The sequence below is a fragment of the Perca fluviatilis genome, chromosome 14 (assembly GCF_010015445.1).
Source record: "Perca fluviatilis chromosome 14, GENO_Pfluv_1.0, whole genome shotgun sequence".
Classification (NCBI taxonomy): domain Eukaryota; kingdom Metazoa; phylum Chordata; class Actinopteri; order Perciformes; family Percidae; genus Perca; species Perca fluviatilis.
Window position 1 is genome coordinate 11,817,856 of NC_053125.1, and position 20,957 is coordinate 11,838,812.

At 40.3% G+C, this 20,957-nt stretch overlaps 1 protein-coding gene across 1 annotated transcript in view; it reads left to right on the forward strand.

The window, feature by feature from the left end:
• The window catches only part of LOC120573488 (pyruvate carboxylase, mitochondrial-like), a 68,113-nt gene that overhangs the window by 29,614 nt on the left and 17,542 nt on the right, over positions 1-20,957 (forward strand). Inside the window, exons 7-9 of the mRNA XM_039823243.1 lie at positions 4,976-5,133; positions 5,968-6,054; positions 19,159-19,338. Coding sequence (XP_039679177.1) covers positions 4,976-5,133; positions 5,968-6,054; positions 19,159-19,338 — 425 coding nt within the window. The remainder of the gene's footprint in view (positions 1-4,975; positions 5,134-5,967; positions 6,055-19,158; positions 19,339-20,957) is intronic.

Here is a 20,957-nt window from a genome sequence, read left to right on the forward strand (position 1 = left end):
GAGGCCCTGGTATTGTGCATGCTGACTCACTGAAACAGCTTAATGGGACACTTGATGGAATTGAGCCATCGTTAAGGTTATCAATTTCAGCTGTGCTTTTCCTACTATGACAAGTCAAAATGTCTGCTGTGAAAAAAGGTCCATTACAACCACACCCAACAGTGATGTCATAGTGTCCTGACACTCCCTGGAGTACACTTCTGCAGCAAGATGACAACCACTGGTCAACAAAAACAAGATTGTCAGCAGGTGTTGAGTTGCTCTTTAAAAAAAAGACAATGCTCCTTTTATTTCTGAGTCAGTTTAGTTGTGAGCACCTAATTTACATGGATGAGTGGCCAAACCGACAACATGATGTCACATTCATATTTGCAGTGCAGCTACAGAGGCGCTGTTAAGCAGCACATGACAGTAAACCTCAGGGCTTTGTGTTGTTAGTCTCTCAGGGCGTCTGTCAAAGTGAATGGGTTTCCTTTTGAGGCTCATTGTTAAATATTGCTGCCGAAACAATCATACAGGGAGAAATCTGTCGTAGAAGAGGAAGCAAATTCTGTAATAGTCCCGAAAGCAACACAGCAACAGAGCCATTAAGACAAGCTGTGTTATGAGTATGGTGTGTGACTTGTGCTTTGAAAGGAAACCCCTTCACTGCTGCTCTCTCCATCCACACATTTAACCCACGGCTGAACGCAGCAGGTTCACGGCCCTTCTCCCGAGCTGGCCAATATTGTTCCGCGCAATGTAGGAAATAAGTAGGAAGTATCAGAGGGAGAGAAACTCTCCCATCATTTAGACACAGTCCAAGCTAGTGACAGAATATCAATTTGTGAGCATACACTTCCCCGAAAAAAAGTAGAGAGAAAGACAAGGTTGTTACTCAAGAGCGAGAGGTTTTCAAGTGTGTCAGTTTGTTCATGGAATTTCAATTTGCATCCCTTGAGACTGAGATTTTAATGCAGGGTGTCCTCCCACACACACTCTGCACACACACACACACACACACACACACACACACACACACACACACACACACGTGTGCATACTTATAGTGTATCCTGATGTGACCCTGGTACATGCATTATGCATACACATGCAGACAAACTCCTTCTCACTTCCAAATTCTTTTCTACCTGTCACCTTGTGCTCCTCTCTTCTATTCATCTCGGCCTTTCTTCATGCCTCTCCCTCCTTCCATCTCCGTTTGCCTATCTCGCTACTTTTTTTGTAATCAAGCAGAGCACTGCCTTGGATACTTCTATACCTTCCTGACCTTAGTCTGTTTACTGCTTTCTCTCCCCTCCCTCTCTCCCCTCTTTCTCCCATCTCTCTTACAAAGCAGTAATCAGTGCTGTGCAGTGTGCTCTGCCTCCTCTATCTCCCTCCCTCTCTCTGCTCTCATGCCTTTTTTCCTATCACCCCCGCTTCTTTTACATTGTCTCTCCGTCCTCCTCTTCCCTCCCTCTCACTCAGTGACAAAGCAATTAAAAGCACTTTACATGCCTATTTCACTCCCTCAAACTCGCTCACTCGTTGCTCTTTCCCTTCCACTCCCTCGGTGTCTCCCACAGCATCTCTTTGTCCTGAAGAAATGGGAAAAGCAGCGCTTCTCTGGTTAATTCATGTCTTGAAGCTGTCAGTTTATTTATTCAGCCACGGTGTGTGTGCACACACACACAAACAAACACTCATACATATTCACAAACCCTCATGCAGCTGAATGATGACACACAATAAAGCGGCCCTTGTGTTTGTTTGACACAGCGTTTACTGCCTTTTCTTATGCATCATACATGGATTTAATTGAGGAATTTTCAGCTGCCAGCCACAACAATGCAGCTGTCTAAGATGTAGTGGTCATCAAACACGCACCACACAAAGGACCGATATTACTATACCATATGTAGGCGCTCAACCGTAGACACACAAGCACTGAACCCAGACAGTGAGGCAGGTGAGCAGACACATTTGGCTTCTTGTTCACCTCCATCGTCTCCCCTCCTTTTTCTATCCGTCTGCGTTCAATTTTCCCATCTTTTCTCCCCAAATCTTCTTGTGCTCATCTGTCTTCATCTATGCGTCTTGGTTAGCTCTCATCGTCTCATCAACCACAAACTGTGTCTTTCTACAACTGTGTGCATCGGTGTCGGTGTAGCTAATGTGTGCAAGTTTATGAACGCAAATATGTGTGTCTCTGTCTGTTTGTCTCCTGCATTAGTGAGTTTGTGCTGCTAATGAGTTGTATATCGATGGCACTTTGTCACTGCCAAGCAGCCATCTAAATGACTGATAAATGTACGTGCGTGTGCCTGCACGTCTGTGGTATACATACACACAGCAGAGTGTTGTGGTGATTGATGATTTTAGGGAGTGTAACCAGCAGTCCAGAAAAAAAACAATGCTGTATTTACCCCAAGCGTGATTTAGCAAAGTTCAGACATCGTCAATCCACAGCATTTGTAGCTTTTCTCCATATTTACCAAATAGACAAGTTAGGTCAAAACAATAGCAGAAAACGATGTAGATAAAACACATTATTGTTGTGCTCGCTTCATTAGGGATAACTTTCCTGTTGGTTGAGAAAGATGCTCCTGCCAATGCTCCTCGCCAAAGCACTTTTTCCAATGATTGAAGTCAGTTGATTCAACTCAACTTTCTGCTTTCATAGAACTTTCCAACTCACACAGGTGTGGTATTGGCTAGTTCCTCAGGGAATTGTAAGCTTGTGGAAATATGTTTTTGTCAGCTACCGCATGTCTTAATTTACTCAGATACAATAACTCAGATTCAAAAATATTACCCAAGTAAAAGTACATAGTGTATAATATTGAGCAAAATGTACTTAAAATATCAAAAGTAAAAAGTAAAAAAATGTCCCCTCTGACTGATATGACAATTTAAGATGATGTGCGTCAACGTGTAAGCAGCATTTTACTGTTGTAGCTGCTCGAGGTAGAGCTAGGTTTAACTACTTTATATACGGTTGGTAGTTTACTCCAGTGGTTCCCAACATAGGGGTCAAGGCTCTCCAAAGGATCACCATACGTCTGAGGGCTCATGAGATGATCTTTTTTTTTTAAGATTAGTTTTTTTTGTGATATAGTGGGTACATTGGGTACTTTTACCGCACGGTTATTTCAATGAAACAATTAGAGGGGAAATATGACAAGTGGCCTGAACTAGACACTGCTGTTTTGTAAGACATCAAAAGCCAAAAAGATGCCACTTAATCTTTAACAATGATACCAACCTCATATCTGTAAGTTTAGCATGAAGCTGACGCCAGCAGCCGGTTAGCTTAGCATAAAGATTATAAAAATGTCTGACTATTCCATTGATTGTTCGTCCTTTTTATGCATGGAGTTAAATTTGCTCAGGATGTACAAATTTAACAACTATACAATGCACTGAAAGAGTGCGACAATCTGCCTCCTTCCTCTCTGTGTCAAGTAGAAGCATTTTTCTCATTCCCATATCAGGCCAAATGTGGACAGTATCATGTTACATTGAGATATTCCCAGCACAGCCACAGTAGAAAGGTGTCAGTTACTGTCGGAGAGATACAGTCTGTCCTTGTTCAAATAATCTTTATTTTACACCAATATTTGCCAATCCATCACAAAAGAATCAGACATTTTACACCCACAGCAGCTTTAGTGCAGCACAGCAGAGTACAATGTATCCAGTTTGGTAAAGGAGTAGAGCTCTTTGAGTTGTCAGCTAAGAGGACCCACAGTTTGCTGCTGCAGCTACATGTTTGATCTGTTTTTTTGGTGTGTGTGTGTGTGTGTGTGTCAACTGGTGTTAGCTGTTATTGGACAGGTAAAACTTTACCTAAGCAGGATAATGTCACTTCCTCACCTGGTAAAGTAATTTCACAATGGAAACATAAATGAGAGCTATGATTTTGGTTCTCAAACAGAGAAGGAAATGGACCTAATTACTGACTGGCTTGGCAGGCAGCTGAATTTGAGGAGCAACAACATGCACATTAATTCCACATTAATTTCACAGTAGCTCCATTTCCTCTGCCAAGATCACAGTGGAACCACACAAACACTTTTGGAGTATGTACTCACTTTGAATCGTGAAAATTCAAGCTTGCCGCTCTGTTGTTGTGGATGTAACGAGCTAAGTTTGTCTCATTAACATGGCTGATTTTTCTCATCATTAGCCAAATGCTCAGTGTGCTGCCATTTCTGTCATAGCATTAAATCAGATTTCTCCTTTTTAAGGTAATCAGCTCGAGCACACCTTAACTGGCTGTAGCAGGACATCATGAGTATGAGCAACAGATGCCTTTTTTAAGGATCACAAAATATCACAAGGGATTTAATGAGCAGCAAAGGCGTGATGTGAACGCACACTAACTGGCTAATTAGTGCTTTACCAACACTGTAGCTCAGGCTTGTTTAGGCTTTTCTGGCCTGTAACCCAAATTTCTACTAACGTAATGCACTTTTTAAGAGTTGTCAAAAATAGAGCCCCTGGCAGATGATACGTCTCTGCTGAAATTTTAGTTTTTTCTTGCCAACTAGTTTCAGAAGTTTCATGTCATGTTTATATTTTCACACATCAAAATCAGCAGCATGAACCCAGTACTGTCATAATTTGCTAGCTGGCACACGTTTTGAGACGACTAATTCAGATAAATGGCAGGTTGCCACATAAGCTTTCACAACAATACCACTAACTTTTTAGTGCACCTCACATCAATTCCCTCTTTTCAATAGAGGGTGTGCAAATCAGAAAATTAAAGATTTTGGCTTGAAAGCTGAATTGGCATATATATATATATATATATATATATATATATATATATATCTATATATATATATATATATATATCTCCATACCCCTAGCTTTTATTCTGAAAACACATACATATTACTGATTGTGTGTTTGATTGTTGTTGCCCCTTGCTCCATTGTATTGAATAGCAAGCTCACTCACATCCTTTTTCTCTGCTCTGCTGCAGGCATTGCTCTGGAGAAGGTATTTGACTACAGTGAATATTGGGAAGTAGCCAGAGGCCTGTATGCTCCATTCGACTGCACTGCCACCATGAAATCAGGCAACGCTGATGTCTACGAGAACGAGATACCCGGAGGACAGTACACCAACCTTCACTTCCAGGTACAGTGAGCTATTCTGGTCGTTTTGTTTTAAATGTTTTCTGTAAGTGATTGAGTTTGAAGCTAAATAAGCATTCACAAAGCTCTTTGCCACACTTTCAGCTCCTTAGGATGGAGTATTAGAGGTGGCCAGTGCATCTGAAAGGATGTAAACAACAGGTTAGCGCAGTTTAACAGTACATTTAAATTAATTGTTGCATGCAAATCCACCTTATTGCACCTGTAGTAAGTGTACATTTAACTGCAAGTTGACAGTTTAATGTATGAACTGTTGACATACAAAATGTTTTATGTTACAGTTGTTCAGATGTACAGTCTGCATTTCAAAAAGATATAATACTCTGCAGATAAATAGACTTATGATCCTTACTTCTGACAGTTTGTATAAGACATTATTTCTGTTTGTGTGTGTGTTCGAAGATATTTGGGTATTTCTTAATGCTATATGGTACAAACATGAGTCTACAATGTGCACCGTCACACTACAAAGTGTCCCAGACTATTTAAAGTGACTGAATGCACAGCGCTGTGTGCACCCACTGGACGAAAAAATGTGTTTGCAGTGAACATTCCGTAGCTCAGTTGTGACTTGTTTATATCAAGGAGGGTTGAACAAATGCACAATGACCAAATTACCGTTTACAGTGGCTTATCGTGCTGGCCCATCTGGCCTTTGCTAGACGAGCGTCTTCGCCATAAATTCAAAAGCTGTGGGTGTCACTTCGAAATTATAGCCTTAAATCACAGGTTGACACTCTGAATGCCTTGACTTTTTCCTCCAACGGAGTAATAAAAAGATCACTCATTCATACTGTTTCACTATGGCTCATTGCAGGCTCACAGCATGGGACTGGGAAATAAGTTCAAAGAGGTGAAGAAGGCCTATACTGAAGCCAACAAACTACTTGGAGACCTCATCAAGGTGAGACATGAAGATAAAACATCACAAGTGCCTCCGTTCATTGTCAGGAGCGTATTCGTGCTGCACATTTCCTGCTTGCATTAGATATCATTCGTCCATTTTACCGATCTCTAGTGCTAGTAGGTACCACAGACTGTAGTACTGTACAAAGATGTATCTGTCATGTATTTGATATTCCTCCATTAGCATCTCTCGACGGTTTCTGCCAAGCTGCCTCTCTTTCTCTCTTTTTTTGCCTGGCTGAGCCAAATATTCCCAGATTAAGGTTTGGTACATCCACTATTCTTAGATGTCTGGATTCACTTCAGCTGCACAGTCTGTTTGACCATCCCTGTCTTCCTCGGTTTCTGTTGGTAGTTTTCTTACTTGACATACCGTTTCATAGTTTTGCCCATTCCTTAGACATTTTTACTCTAATCTGCCATATTGTGCGTATTTTTCAGCAGCATAGTTTTATTCAGCACTGATACAAAGTTTTGTTCCTTGTATTGCCCCAGTCCTGAAGGGCACATTAATCGTGGTCGTGGAGAGGGAGCTCAATTGCCAATTCTGCAGTCAACAATGTTGTTCTCTGCCTAAATTCACCTCCATTCTGCTTTTTTGTTTTTCATTATCTTTCATTAATTCCTTTGTTTTTCTCCCTTCATTATTTACCATCACAGCTTAGTAATAGATTCATCCCTCTTTCACCGTGTTCACACTCACTCTGTAATTATTTTGTTCTCTAGTTTGCATTCTCTTTCTTTATCAAGCCTCCCTGTCCCTTTTTCTTTTACACCTTTCTCATTCCATTGCTGCTCTGTACACACATTCCCTGGTCATCTTTCTTATTTTGCTCTCTGTGCACTGAGAGTGTCCATTACTCTACCTCCTCCTTCCCTCTCTTTCTCTTTTTAAAAAGAAAATCTTTTCGTGTTTTTCTCAATTTTCCTTCTTAGGTCCCCTTTCCCTTATTTCATTTCCCCCTCTCTGTTTTCCCCATCAATTCTTCACTCCATACTTTATCAATTCAATTAAGACTCGGCGGGTTTCACTGCGCGAGCCAATGTTGGTTTAATGTGCCTACGGGTCCTGCTATGCTCTCTGTTGTATCCTGTTAGCTTGACAATGGCTGTCTCTCACACAGTTGGCTTGTCGATAAGGGAAAGGGAGTGTGCTTGTCAAATACAGATATAAAGTAGACACACCACACACTGTTCTAAGCAGAGAAGCCAACGTATATACAGTAAATTGACCATGCTCTCTCTGTCTCGCGCGCGAGCACACACACACACACACACACACACACACACACACACACACACACACACACACACAGCACTACAAAAGCCATGTGTTTAAAGCTCAGAGCTGTGGGCAAAGGATTGTGCTTGTCAGAGGACTCAATTTCCAGACCACGCATATTAAAAGGACTGCTTTTATCATGTACACTGCCCCTCCCCACCATGAAAAAGACAAACAACACTAATTATGTCAGATTTTTTTTTTACATCAAAGCATTTTCATAAAAGTGATTTTATGATTGCTTACTTCACTTAGCTTATTAATTCTCATGACTTGTTTTTTTTAGAATTAAGAAATGGAGGTTTTTCTACAGGATGTCTCTGAACTGACAGAGGAAAAACAGACATACGACATCAAAAGCAATCCAGGAGGCTGTGCGACTACTCAAAATTTTCTGAAATGCTCATGACTAACTGGTTAATTATCATGATATTAATTCCAGTTTATTACATCGCGTTGCAGAGCATCCAGTGCAAATTCACCTAATCTGCCAGAATCCAGGGACATGATTCACAAATATAAAGGACCTCTGCTCAGCATAATGAAGGGCTATAAAAAGATCTTTAGTCTCTTGAGATTCCCTCTGCATCAATGCTGATTTGATTAGTCTGTTGAGAAAGTTTGAGGTCAGAAAATGGTCCTCTGTGCCTCTAATCTATCATGCAGCCATTAAGTTTGCATGTACAGTTAGATGGGCAATACGATTAGTGACATTGGATGTTTGCCACAGTGCTTGCTACAGTACGGAAAAGACAGACAGACCAACAGACAGCCATGTGCAGCTAGCACAATGTGGGATGAGAATGTAAATGGCATGTATTTAAAGGTCTGTTTTTAGACAAACATTTTTTTTTTTATTTTTTTTTTTAGACAAAACCATATTAATATAATATAGTAAAGAGAATTATAATTGTCTAACTTTTTTTCATTTTAATTCATTGTGTTATTAGGCTTATGCTTTATGTTCCCCATCAGCCATCTCTGTTTTTAAAATGGAAAAGAAAAAAATGCAAACATTGAAAAGCCTGTCCGTTAAAGGAACCTTGAGACAACGGATTCAGCGGAGTGGTTAGCTACAGACTAAATGTGTAACACAGTCATGTATTCTGCACCGGCTGATGCACAGCTGCCAGTCCTGGTCCCCTCATCGTCCTCCTGGTCACGTACTGGTGCCCTTGCACACACCACAGTGTTGTTCTATCACCTGAACATTACAACGTCAAACTCGTTACCAGAAGATAATAGTAATAAGTCACCTCGTCTAGTTCTGAAGCTACTTATTATTTTTGCTTGTGTGCTTATTTGCTAAAGCAACAAAACAATCAGACACAACATACATGAAGAGATGCCTGCAGGCGCTGTTATAATAATGTAATCCCTGGCCTCTCCAAGCATATATTTGTTATCTGTGGACAGAGCCAGGCTAACTGTTTCCCTGTTTTCAGTCTTTAAGCTAAGCTAACCAGCTGCTGGCTACAGCTTCATGTTGCATGGACTGATGTTTTTTATTTTTTTATTTAACAGGGGCAATGCTCATAAATCAATAGCAAAGCAACTGTAAATTAGCCAGATTTAGCTCAGCAGGCTAATTTTCATCTGTTGTCCATGGCCAGTTGGCAACCTAAAAAAACAAACAATAAAATGACAATACAGTCAACATAAAAAAACAACATACACAGACCAACTAAAAAAAAACAGACAATGCACAATAACAAGTAACAAACACAACACAACAAGCAACATGACAAAATCTGCTTGCAGACAGCAAAAGTCAGCAGGCAGTAAGCAATCTAATGTGCTCAATTGTGTTTTTTGCCCCCAACTGCTCCTTCCAGGCAGCGCTGCGACCACTGCCTTCAAGGCACCTAACCATAACCAGTGCCTCCAAACGGTGCCTTCCAGGCAGCGCTGCCTGGAAGGCACCGTTGGGGGCAAAAACCACCGATAAACCTAATGTGCACATATCTGGTTATCAATAAGCCAGTTCTTCAGTTGACCAGTAAAAGAACGATAAGTATTTACTTCTCTTATCTGTATTGGCAACATATTCCAGTCTTCAGATGCTGTTACAGAGAACGCTGGCTGACCAAAAGCACTTCTTCGAGTGGGTATGATACAGTCCCCTCTTGTGGGGCCCCTGGTAACATAAGAGCCTGCTCTCTGAACAACATATATGTCCTCAGTGGTGGCGGAGCAGTGTTGTGCAATATCTTATAGACTATGCAAAGGTTACTATATTTAATCAGGTTTTCCCAACTTAAAATTTGACAGCTGTGATAACTTTTGGGTTTCTGATCAAGAACTTTTAAAGTACGTTTATATAGAGTTTGATTTATTGGGATCTCCATTAGCTGGAGCCTTAGCCACAGCTATTCTTCCTGGAGTCCACACACAACTTGTGCAACTATACATTAACGTGCATCATTACATTAAAAAACAACCACCAAAAAACAACATTCAATACATCATTGAAAGAAAAACAACAAAAATAATAACAAAAAATAACATTCAACACAAGACAAGACAACACAGGACCTAATTTAAATTATTCACAGACCGTAGAGATGAGATTATGACATTGTTCACTAATGTGACCACTCAAATCACACAGAGAACCCTCAATGATACTAACAATATTCGTTAGGTATTATCCAATCCAGAGTTCTGCTCAGTTAGGAGATGTACTTTAAGTAATACTTTGAATTGAAATTTTCTATTTTCTTGAATGACATGACTAGGCATTGCATTCCAATTAGTCATGGCTCTATATATTACAGTGTTTTTACCTTTGTTTCTTTAGGTAATGTGAATTTACCCTCCATAGCATGCCTTGTGCTGTAGTCATGTTTATCAGAACTAAGACCAAGTTTTCTGATACAACACCCTTGGCTGTTTAGTCACTAAAATATTTCTGGTAAAATTGAGCAACGAGGCAGTTAATCTGTTCCTTACAGTTAACCAAGATAAACAGCCATGCTCTGTACGCATGTTGATAATCTGTGTATAAATCATTTACTGAAAAATAACATTGTATTTGTTCATAAGCAATTTTCTCCATGATCTTACTTAAAGCCGGCAACAGGCTAATTGGTCGACTGTTTGGGCCACTAAATGGTACAGTTGCATTCTTCGGTAAAGGAATTATTTTAGCAGTTTTCCATGTTGTTGGAAAGATTTTTTTTTTCTAAGCTCATATTCAACACATGACTAACTGGAATAGCAATCAAATTTGCCACCAATTTCAAAAGTTTTATATCCATATTATCCACACCAGATGGTTTGTCTTTACCACTAAGAAGCAACTTTTCCACATATTTTACATCCACTTTAGTAAATTCAAAAGTACATTTTTTTCCTATCATAATTTGATCTCTAATCAAGGTATATGATCGTATGTTAGATGTTTGGCACATTTTCTCCTTCAGTTTTTGCACTTTGTTGTTAAAATAGTTATTGAGGTGATTGAATCCTTGTGGATTTGTTAGCCTGAGCAAAGCTAGACAAACGATTAAAAATACCCAAATGCTGCACTATTCCTTTAAATGTTTTGTTCTGTCTGACCAGCAGGCCAAAACCAGTCCACCTCTTAGAAGACTTAGAAAACCAGAAAATACTGAGATTTGAGAAGTTGGAAACGGACTCTTACTAATTTATTTCACTTGTTAGATCATAATAAAACAGTCTAATCTTTAGAAGGCCGTTTAGTTATTAAAAGTCCTAAAACTGTCATTGACTTGCATACAGCAGGAAGTTGTTCTGGCTCTTTGCTGCCTTTTTTCCTCTTTTCCCCTGCATTTAACTTTCGCTCCTTTTTTCTTTTTTCCTTCCCTTTTCTTTCTCGCTCAGCTACATCCGTCGCAACATGAGCTTGTCGATATAAGGAGGACAAGTTGTATTTGTGTGTGTTCTGTCTTTATCCTTTACCTAACTTACTCTGTCACTTTCCTTTTGCAATTACAGGCACGTATTCACTCACCTCCACACTCTTAAAACACACACACACGCTCAGTGTCTCTCACTTTAGGTTGGAGCACCTCCTTGTATTGCCTGTGGGGCTGCAGATGTCTATTGCTCTTGTCTGTTTGCCTCTGTCTCTCCTCCCCTTGGTTCATCCGTCCATTTCTTTCTTTCTCGCTCTCTTACTCTGCCTGTCGCTCCACTTTCATTCCGTCTCATCTCTTCCTTCGTCGCTGCCTCCCACCTTCCCTCATTTTGATTAGGGATACATGAAGGAAGTCTAATCTTTCTATTGTCTCTCCACTCCTCCCCCACTCTGGGTCTCTTGTTATCGCTCCTCTCTCCCGTCTCCTCCTCTCTTGACAGGTACCATTCTTCACTCTGCTCCTGGCTCTGCTGGCTAGTGCCTTCTCTCTCTCTCTCTCTCTCTCACACACACACACAATCCTGTTGCCCATTAGGAGAGTTCAGGTTTGGATAGAGTTGCATCTCAAAACAAATTCAAGCAAAGTACACGGACAAATGACACACACACAGGCATACAAGATAGAAGCACACACAGAATCACTGGCACGCAAGCACGCGCGCGCACACACTCACTCGCATTGCGCATGCACACTCACTCACTCACTCACTCACTCTGTACCAGGTTTCTGCTGCCAGGAGTGTGGAGTCATGCAGGGCCACTTAGACTGAGCTGTACATTAGTGAAAGTGAGAAAGATGGACAGAATGCAATATAAGAGTACTGTGAGACCGCTAAGAACATGAAGGTAGTAAGAATAGAAAGTGCTGGTCAAAGTGGAAAGATGGAGGTGGGCGAGGGTGGAACAGGTTTGGTGTGTCAAGTGTGATAATATAAGCCTTAGTGAGGAACTACGTAAGGTCACAGATGAGTTTAAGTGGTGGGTTAGAGAGACCAGAGATCAGAGTGCTAAGTGCTGCTGCATTCTGAGGAACAAGCAGCATTACTGAATATAGAAAGATATTAGATGCTTCTGACCAGTTATTCATATGTGAATTTTGTTGTATCAAATTCGTAAGCAAAGTTTAAATGGAGAATTAGTCTTCTTCAAATATGATATGTCCATTCATTTATTTGAGAAAACGATAATGACTCTGGGTAGTTATTATTCAGAAATTCAAAAGTGGCATTGGATTTTCTACAAGATTGCAATATCTGTTCAGGACATATGATTTACACTGATTGACACTTTAGCTATACAGCAGCTGTTGCTGTGAAATAACTAGCAGGATGGTCCATTTGGTATTAGCTACACTAACAGTGTGACTGTAGGGATGGCACCGTTGGTCATTTGGTCCACCACAGTCCAGACTGAAATATCTCCAAAACTACTGGCTGGATTTCCATGGAATTTGATGATCCCCTGCCATTTTTTTTAATCTTGTGCCACCAGGAGGTCAAAATGTTCTCATTTAGTCAAATCTACAGTATGGATTGGCACAAACTTTGGTACAGAAATTCACGTTCCCCAAAGGAGGAATACTACTCACTTTCTCTGACTTTTCCTCTAACGCTATCATTATCGTCAGGTTAAAATTTAAAGTTGTCCAATACTTTGGTTTGTGACCAAATATTTGCAAAACGACATGTCTCATCAGCCTCAGCTGTATTTTATGTTTAGTGCTACTTTAAATTGACAAAAACACTGATATTTGGAACCGTACAGAAATGACAGCCAGTTCCATATATATTATTGTCTATGCTTAATTGTTTAAAACTAAAAGTATTGTATTTGTTACATCTCATTATTTCAGCCATAATGTCACAATGTCATAAAATCTAACAAGTTACGTGTTGACCTTTCTGCTTACACCATCTTCACGCAAATAAACTATGTAACACAACATAAAAACGCCTTCTGATATAGTTTGCCAGAGACCTTTATTCTGACACCACCCTTTAGCCAATTATTGCATGTACTTTGTGACTGCTAAAGATAAAAAATAAATGTTTTCTTTACAATGAGCATTATAGCCCCACAAAGCTGCTGGCGTCAGTCTGTAAACTTAGACAATGTGGTTTCCTCAGTCCAACTGATGAAAACACACCAAATGATGTAGGTTTTTTTGTGCCACACCAAAATGTACAAGGAAACACATCAAATGTTTTAAAAGCTGAACTTCATAACTTCAAAATGTAATCATTAACAGTGTGTTCTGTATACAAGAAGACAGAGTCAGTGTGATCCTCTGACATAATGACACTCTCCCATCAGTTAGACTGAGAGAGATCAGCAGTGAAGAGTCTGAGCTCAGCTACACACAAATCAGATTTCTGTAACCCTGCACGACCAGGATGTGATTTACCTCACTCGTCGTCTAAAAATATAGAAAAGCACACACATCATATACAGCTCACACATGGATGGAAATAAGATTTCCTTTTCCTGTGTGTAAGGCACCCAGAGAGTGTTGGAGGCGGGTGATTCATCAACAGAGAGATTGATAATGAGAGTACACTCTTGATGTTGCTGTGGATCAAGGGAGAAAAAAATATATTTGGCGGGGGGACGGAGGAAAAGAGGGATGGGCACAGGATGGAGGTGATTCACGAGGAACAAGTTAAGACTCAACATCCTGGCTGTTAGTGTGGAGACAGAAGATAGTGGTTAAGCGAGTTAGAGACAGATGCAGTATGAAGACGGATAATAAAGAGAAGAGTAACCATTCTTAACTTTGCTGTGAAATATGGCCTCTGGAGACAGAAAGACTAGGGAGACAAAGAAAGCACAGTAATGCTGCTTTTGTTTGTTTCAGATAGATTTCAAGTTACTCAGCAGTCAGCTTTTGTTCCACAGCTATACCAAGTTAATGGCCTCTCCAGGGGTTTCAACAACCTATTCAGATCTCTTAAGCTTTTCTGTAAACATTCATTCTGTTAAAGCAATATATCATTATCGCCTCTATTCAAAACCCAATCAAACTGAGCTTTAGGTGTTGCGTCAGGGATGTGCTGAAGGGAAGTGCATACTTGTTTCAATCAGCAGGAAGCATTTTATTTCTTGTTTCGTGCTGGGAACATACAGATTTGCTTGCAATGCCTCTTTTGAAGATTTGTGAAGTAGTTGTGGATTTTTAACCGGCATCCTGGGCTGTTTTTTTAAAAAGATATAACTTTTCATTGGGAGTGTAATTGCAGTGACAGTTTCTAAAGAACTAGTGGTATAACAACCAGAATATAAGGTCTTGTTCTGTCTCATGATTGTCCAAGTGGAGTTTCACAGTGGGAGGAGCCATTTCTGGTGCCATAAACCAATGGTTCTCAACCTGGGGGTCGCAAGATAATTTCTGGGGGTCGCCAGATGGTTGGGGAGAAAAAAGTGAAATAACATATTCTATACAGGGGAATGGTTTTTACATTACTGTGTGAGTTTGGTACATTTCATGTGTTAAATTCAGAGCTTCATTTGTAAATCAGGAGGTCCTGGAACACAGAAAGCAGTCTGAAGGCAGGTCAGGGGGAGAGAAAAAGTCAGAAACACATCAAAAATCCACAGAGCCTGGGGCATTTTGACAAGGCTAGGTGCTAGCTGCTAAAACTAAACTGTCATTAAAGCAAAGCATTATTTGTTTACATGTATTAATCAGAGCATTCACAAGAATCACTCCAAATCAGCAGGGGGAGGCGTGTAGAAACGGCTGTTTACACCGCTTTGCAGCTCTCGTTGTTGAGGGGGTTGGGAGGGGGGGTCGTGAACACCAACCTCATTATTCTGGGGGTCGTGACTCATAGGTTGAGAACCACTGCTACAAACAATGTGGGGTGGCTTCCACAGCTTGGATGGTTCTGATATTCTCCCGTTTTTTTTAATCTGCCAACTTCAATGCCCTGAGAAAGAATACCACTTCCTGACTGTGCACCTTCAGATCTTTGGCTGCTAAATAAAGGAGATGTAACCTATGATTTAGGGCCCAAATGTTGTTTGATATGCATACTGCATATATCCTTAATGTTGACTTTTACAATTACAACACAAACACATGTACCATGTACTTCCTGGAAATAAGTGTTGATGCTGAGTGGATTATTCTGGTGAAATAAAGTAAAATGGATTGAATTGACTACAGGTTTATAACTTAAAGCCTTTGTTACAAAATGGGTACATGGAGCTTGAGAAGTCGTGGGCATTTGCATGTCAGGGAGGGTTTAACAAAAAGTCAAGTTGCATTATGGGAAGTATAGGGTTGAGTGATTTTGGAGCTTTATTCATCATAGTGGCTAAAAGTCAGGATAATACAGCCTCTGCTGCTTCAATTTTACATTATTAAAAAAAAAAACTTTACGGACTAATTGCTACAGTACTCTTTTAGGCTCAGAGCAGGTACAATTACTACACTGTTATACTATATATAGAAAATGCTTTAGTACACAGTATATCTTTCAGTGTAGTGTTATCTCTAACACTGATGTGTTAGCACTGATAGCATTTACGGTCTACAACAGGTTAGAATGAGATGCTTGGTAGTCCTGTCATATGGGCTGAAATATGTGCCACCAGAAACTGAATTTGAATCATTTATATTTGAATCTGAATTGCTAAACCTGAATAATTGCATTGAAAAACTGAATTTGAATCATATAATTTGAAACTGGATTGTTTAATTTGAATCATTGCATTGAAAATCTGAATAGTATAATTTGAAATTGAATTTATTCGTTTGGAACTGAAGTCCAATAAAATTTGATCCTCACTGAAAATTCAAATCTCTATATATCTTCACATTCAGTTCTCACAATTCAGATTCAAATTACTGTGACAGACATCTGGGTAGTTGGAGGATGAAGGAAGAGCAATCGAGCGCAGATCGATAGGTAGAGTTCAGTGGCGCAGATACACAGGACTCCTCTTCGGCCAATCAGCACCTACGTTTTGGAGCACAGTACCCGCCATGAAACGAGGAAGAAGTGCTTGCCTCGCCTTGACCCAGAGACTCATAGATCATATAATCTACCTGTTCACAATGTTCAAAATGTAGGCCTAGGTTTATTAGTCACATTCTTCCACTTAAGTAAACTTAAAATGAACTATCTCTACTTACCTTAGCCTAGCCTACTGCATGCAAAATGGTGTGACTATCCATATTTGAAAATACATGTTAATTAATTTAAACATTTGAATTGTATTGGTTTACTTTTTACATCAGCAAGCCTGCAATACAATGTGATGTAAGAGCCAGTCCCCTGAGTTTATACAAGATGTTTCCACATTAAAACGCAAAATGGTAAATTATTATTTGAGTCTATTTTTAATCAACTCTAATATCTGATAGTTTGTCTCCTTTCTTAGAGCGTTTATATAAATATTAAAGTTAGTTTTGTTTGTGATTTAAAAGTGTAGCTTTATCATCCTGTGCAGTAACAAACAAAACAAAGAGACTAATGTGTTAATACAAAGAATATTTATTATAATCAGTTCACAGATCTGATTCCAAACAGAAACTTCACCCTTCTGAACTAAGAGGTTCTGCTTCAAAGTGAGGTTTAAACAGACTGAAATGTCCAGGCTCACCCCTCCACTATTGATTCATTTATTTCTGCATGTAGTTATTTATTTAGCGAGACTTAAAATCATGTTTCGTCGTCCACAGTCAGAGTCCCGCCAGACTCCCTTTAGGAAACCTGTGATTTAAACTTCAGCAGGCTCTAACAGTCCGCTCCGCTGAGTCCTGGTTCTAGTTCTCCCGGGCTTCCCTTCCCTCCAGCGGGCCCAGCAGTATGGCCTGGCTCCCAGGAAGCGGTCAGTGAGCTCCAGATCCTGCAGCCGCAGACGGACTCTGCTGCCCCGCTTTAGCTTCCCGCCGGCCGCCGGTAAACACAGTGGAACTTCCAGCCGAAATCTACGTACAGGTCGTCCTGGACTACGTGGAAGATCCTGCCGATTACCACTCTGTCTTTGGCCGGTCCCATATGGATCAGCGGGGACCGGCGCAGCAGCGAGGCGAAGCGGTGTTCCTGCCCGGAGGAAGAGACGCTGCCGTTGGCCACGGACGGAACTCTCCACCATCCGCTGCCGCCGGAGCTCAGATTGCAGGTCCAAGGCGGCATATATATCATAAAACACATTCTCACCTGTGAACTGTTATCCCTTGCTGTTTTTTTTTTTCTTTTCATTTCTTTTGTTCGAACATCCATAAACGGCACACAGTCTGGCATCTTTAGTGCTAATCCTACGCCACTGAACTCTACCTATCGATCTGCGCTCGATTGCTCTTCCTTCATCCTCCAACTACCCGGATGTCTGTCACAGTAATTTGAATCTGAATTGTGAGAGCTGAATCTGAATTGTGAGAACTGAATGTGAAGATATATAGAGAGATGAATTTTCAGTGAGGATCAAATTGTATTGGACTTCAGTTCCAAACGATTAAATTCAATTTCAAATTATACTATTCAGATTCAGTTTTTCAATGCAATGATTCAAATTAAACAATACAATATCAAATTATATGATTCAAATTCAGTTTTTCAATGTAATTATTCAAGTTTAGCAATTCAAATTCAAATATAAATGATTCAAATTCAGTTTCTGGTGGCATATTTCAGCCCATACTGTCATCTCCAGAGACCAAAGAGAGAGACACACACACACACACACAAACACAAACGTTGGACTGTGCTTGTTCAAATACTAAAGTGATCTCAGGAGATCAGCTGTGAGGCTCACAAGCACCCAAGCCCCAGGAGGGTTGTGGTAATTCCAGAGGGGTGTGTGGGTGTGTGTGTGAGAGATCTTGTAGTGAGTGTGGACCCACTCGTTGTTCTCTCTAGTCCTTCAGATGTCTTAACTTTACAGCTCTTTCAAACTATGAGTCGAGCTCATAAAAAAGATATTTTTTTTGTTGTTGTTCATGGGTCATATTAGTTGACCCTCCGTCTCTCTTTAATGGTCTGAATACCAAATGGAAGTGAACAGGAAGCCTTAAATTTGTGTCGTTACGACCGAAGAGTAATGTGTGCAATTTGATACTTGCATCAGTGTCCTGTTCACAGTCAAAGACGTATCACCATTATGCTAATAGTGAGCGCTATTACCATAATGATATGCCATTATAAATAATGAAACAATGAATACATGTGATTTTAATGAATGTTTTCGTCGCTCTTCCTCCTTCCCTCTTTATTTTAAGGTTCATTCTGTTTTCACAAAGAAGACCTGTGCAGTTCAGTTCATGGCTGCCAAATCAAATGATTAAAGAGAGTGTAAAGATGTACACATCTTTTCATTTCTCATTTTGCTGCCCCGGCCCTCCTCCTTCTCCGGGTCACTCAGCACTTAATCTTCATAGACAGCATCTTCATTAAAACAAAGACTCTGTCACCACTTTTCTCTGTTGGTAAGCCCATTGTGGATGTGCATTCCTACCTGCCTGCTGCTGACAGGAAAGCACACAGCAGGACTCTACAGAGAGAAATTGTGCACCCAGACAAACAGCTGCTGCAACTGTTTGGAATAAAACTAAAAGATTACACCATGGAAAACTGTAATATGATCCTGAATAGATTCTCTGTGTGAGTTGTTTGTCAGAGCAAAAGGCCAGTGGTCACGAACCAGAGAATAATAGCACCTCTCGTCGTCCTTAGCAAACTGAGATATCATCTGTGTGTAGAAGCTGCACTTTAATATCTTGTGCTCAGTCTGTGGTGAAAGAGAAATACTTTACTGAGGGCTATCCTGAGCTGATATTAGCACTTCTCTTTATTCTCAGCTTTCTTTTTTTTCCTAAACAAAAGGGTTTTAACAGAGCAGTAATGCATAAGTTTGGTTTTCACACTTCTGTCTTTCTCTTGCGCTCTCTCTCTCTCTCTCTCTCTCTCTCTCTCTCTCTCTCTCTCTCTCAGGTGACTCCATCCTCTAAGATCGTGGGTGACTTGGCCCAGTTCATGGTGCAGAACAACCTGACCAGGGCAGAAGTGGAGGAGAGGGCCGATGAGTTGTCCTTCCCTCTGTCTGTGGTCGAGTTCCTGCAGGGATACATCGGGATACCACATGGAGGATTCCCCGAGCCGTTCAGATCTAAGGTACAGTAGTTTGTCCTATGCAGTTCAATTTCTCACGGATTTCTGATCATTTCCATTCTGGTTTTCATGAAGAATAATTTGAAATTTAAAGGCAGTTTAGGTCACCCTAAGATTAGTGTAACACCTACATCTACCGAGATAAATACAACCGCAACATTCATTTAAAACCAACTCTTACAAAACTTTTAATCTTTCACATCTTCCTTCCTGCACAAACACACGCCCATTTAAAGGCCCATGCGTATGCAAGTGCACTCACACACAATCTGTCCCATGCCTTGTTACATCTGACAGTTGCAAACGGTGAATAAAACCGTGATATTGCTCTTTCCTCTCATCTCCTCTCCGTTTCTTTACCTCTGTCCACTTGTCTGGTCTCCTCTCTTCACGACTGCACACAGCAGGGGAGAGACTCATTTGCATCAATGGCCAGCAGCTTCAAGTCTCCTCGGGAGAGTCGCATGAACCACACGGATAAATAAAGGCAAAATTGTCACATTCCTCCAAAAACCTGCCGACATATTGGCATGCTTGACATTTCCCCCCAAAAAAGGTCACAGTATTTTTTTCTTTTCCTTTAAAGAAGAGAAACTAGTGGATTTTTCCTGTTCATCTTTCTTTTTTAAATCTTTTTATTCCTTTTATCACTTATTAGTTGTGGGTTTATGAACCTTTCCATCCATTTATTTGTGTATTCATTAGTATCTCCAGTAACTGATTCTCCCGCACATCTCTCCTCCTCTTTGTTTACCTCTGAGTGAAAGAAACTCCTGACGTCCTGTCACCCTTATCGTTGACTTGTCCTTCCTCTCCCTGTAAACAGCTGGGAGATAATTTGATCAAATATTTGCCATTTAGCTTCCCAGGCTCTCCCACCCTTGCCAATCACATTGTTGTGGTTTTCTTTTCTGTTTTGACATAAACTATACAAAACCCTGTTTCCTTTACCTCTCTATTACTGTCTCTCAATCTGTCTCATGTTTCCCAAAACTAAGGCATTGTCTACTATCTTTGTATTAAACAAAGATGGTGGACAACTTATGTATTCATTCAGATCTTCAGGTTTCTTTTCTTTTCAGTCAGCACTGGAATACTTTATGCTGAGAGAGGCTTCCATGCGTCTTCAGCTATCCACCCTTGATATTTTATGTACAAAGAAGCTTTTTACCACACACAGCTTCATGAAGAATTTATTCTCCCCATCACTCTGATTTGGTTAAATTCAGAGTTCAGCTTTGGTACAAATAATTTTTGCTTTCCTTTCACAGTGTTTTCATTTGTGCTTATTGTGTGTGCCTGTGTTTACATGCACGCTGCAAGTTAGAGGCAAATCTGATAAATCTTTACTGTCACCCACTGAATACCTCGGAGTACTTGGAGTATAAATTAAAATAATTGGTGTCAAGCTTGTGTAAGTTAGATGAAGTAAAATAAGTAAAACATTACTTTATTTGTTGTTTTTCATTTGCATGCAAGCATAGACAAGACCCGAGAGATATCTGCAGTGTGCTGTAGCTGAAGGTTATATTTGTATGCTAGCATTTGGTGGTATTAATTAGTTAGCATTATATCACATATTATATGCATTCATTATAGTCCCCCATACTGTCATAGATGCA